Source organism: Morone saxatilis, unplaced genomic scaffold, assembly GCF_004916995.1.
Source record: "Morone saxatilis isolate NCDOM2014 unplaced genomic scaffold, NCSU_SB_2.0 Contig11, whole genome shotgun sequence".
In the NCBI taxonomy this organism is placed as follows: Eukaryota; Metazoa; Chordata; class Actinopteri; family Moronidae; genus Morone; species Morone saxatilis.
In genome coordinates this window covers 2,140,130-2,141,028 of record NW_023339663.1, presented here as the reverse complement: position 1 = coordinate 2,141,028, position 899 = coordinate 2,140,130, and the positions used below count along the sequence as shown (strand labels likewise).

The 899-nt window shown below is 64.3% G+C and overlaps 1 protein-coding gene across 1 annotated transcript in view; it reads right to left on the bottom strand.

Annotated features, from left to right (window-relative positions):
- Nucleotides 1-899, bottom strand: part of LOC118320860 — a 5,703-nt gene extending 4,804 nt beyond the window's left edge. The window contains 2 exon segments of the mRNA XM_035651983.1: nt 3-644; nt 824-899. Coding sequence (XP_035507876.1) covers nt 3-547 — 545 coding nt within the window. The 5' untranslated portion in view covers nt 548-644; nt 824-899.

Sequence of the window (899 nt, the reverse complement as noted above, 5' to 3'; positions counted from 1 at the left end):
ACGTGGCGGGTCGCATCTGCCCCCTGCCGGCCCGCAGCCCCAGGGAGTAGTTGACGGAGCAGGTGCTCTCGCTGCGGCGCATCCAGCCGCCGGCGCCGAGGCTGGGGCTGGTGAGGCTGCGAGCCGGCGGCGAGGGGGCGGCCGACCCGCTGCGCCAAGGAGGCTGCACGATCCGCCTGTCCGCCATCTGCTCCTGAGACCCTCGCAGCCGCTGGGGCGTCATCTCCAGGCTGAGGGGGCGGCGGAGAGGCGGTCTGGGCGTGGCGCCACCGCCTTTGGGCGTGGTGCCGCCGCCTTTGGGCGTGCCGCTGCCGCCTTTGGGCGTGCCGCCGCCGCCTTTGGACGACCTCCTGTCTGCTACCTGGCTGCTGTTGGCTGCTGGGAGCCCGTTGTGGGACACCTTCCCCTTCTTGGCGGCGCCGCTCCTCTTGGCCGGCGTCCTGGGCGTCGTGGCGCCGGCTTTAGGTGGATCTGCTCGGACATCCGGCTCCCTGCCGCTTTCACCCTCAACCTGATCCATGAAGACTTCACTTGAGTCCAACACCATCACCACAGCCGCAACGCCTCCGGCTCCACCTGCCCCCGCCCTCCGGCCCCGGCGCCGGGGGCAGAACGGGGAGATTTACTGCTGGTTGCTGCTGCGGCTGTAATTAGATCAGAGTTCAGACAGTCACAGTTTGTGGTGGAGACTCAAAGCTCCCATCAGCTCTGAGAGTTTAACTTAATTCAAACTGTTTGAGTCCACAGAGACAGCAAACAGTTCTCAGTGAATCAACACAGAACAAATCAGTTCAACCGTTAACCAACAACAACAAACTGTTACCTGGCAGCGACTTCTGGGGACTGTTGGTAGATTTCATCCGCTCATATCGGCGGCGGCTCCAGACTGACGGCGGGTA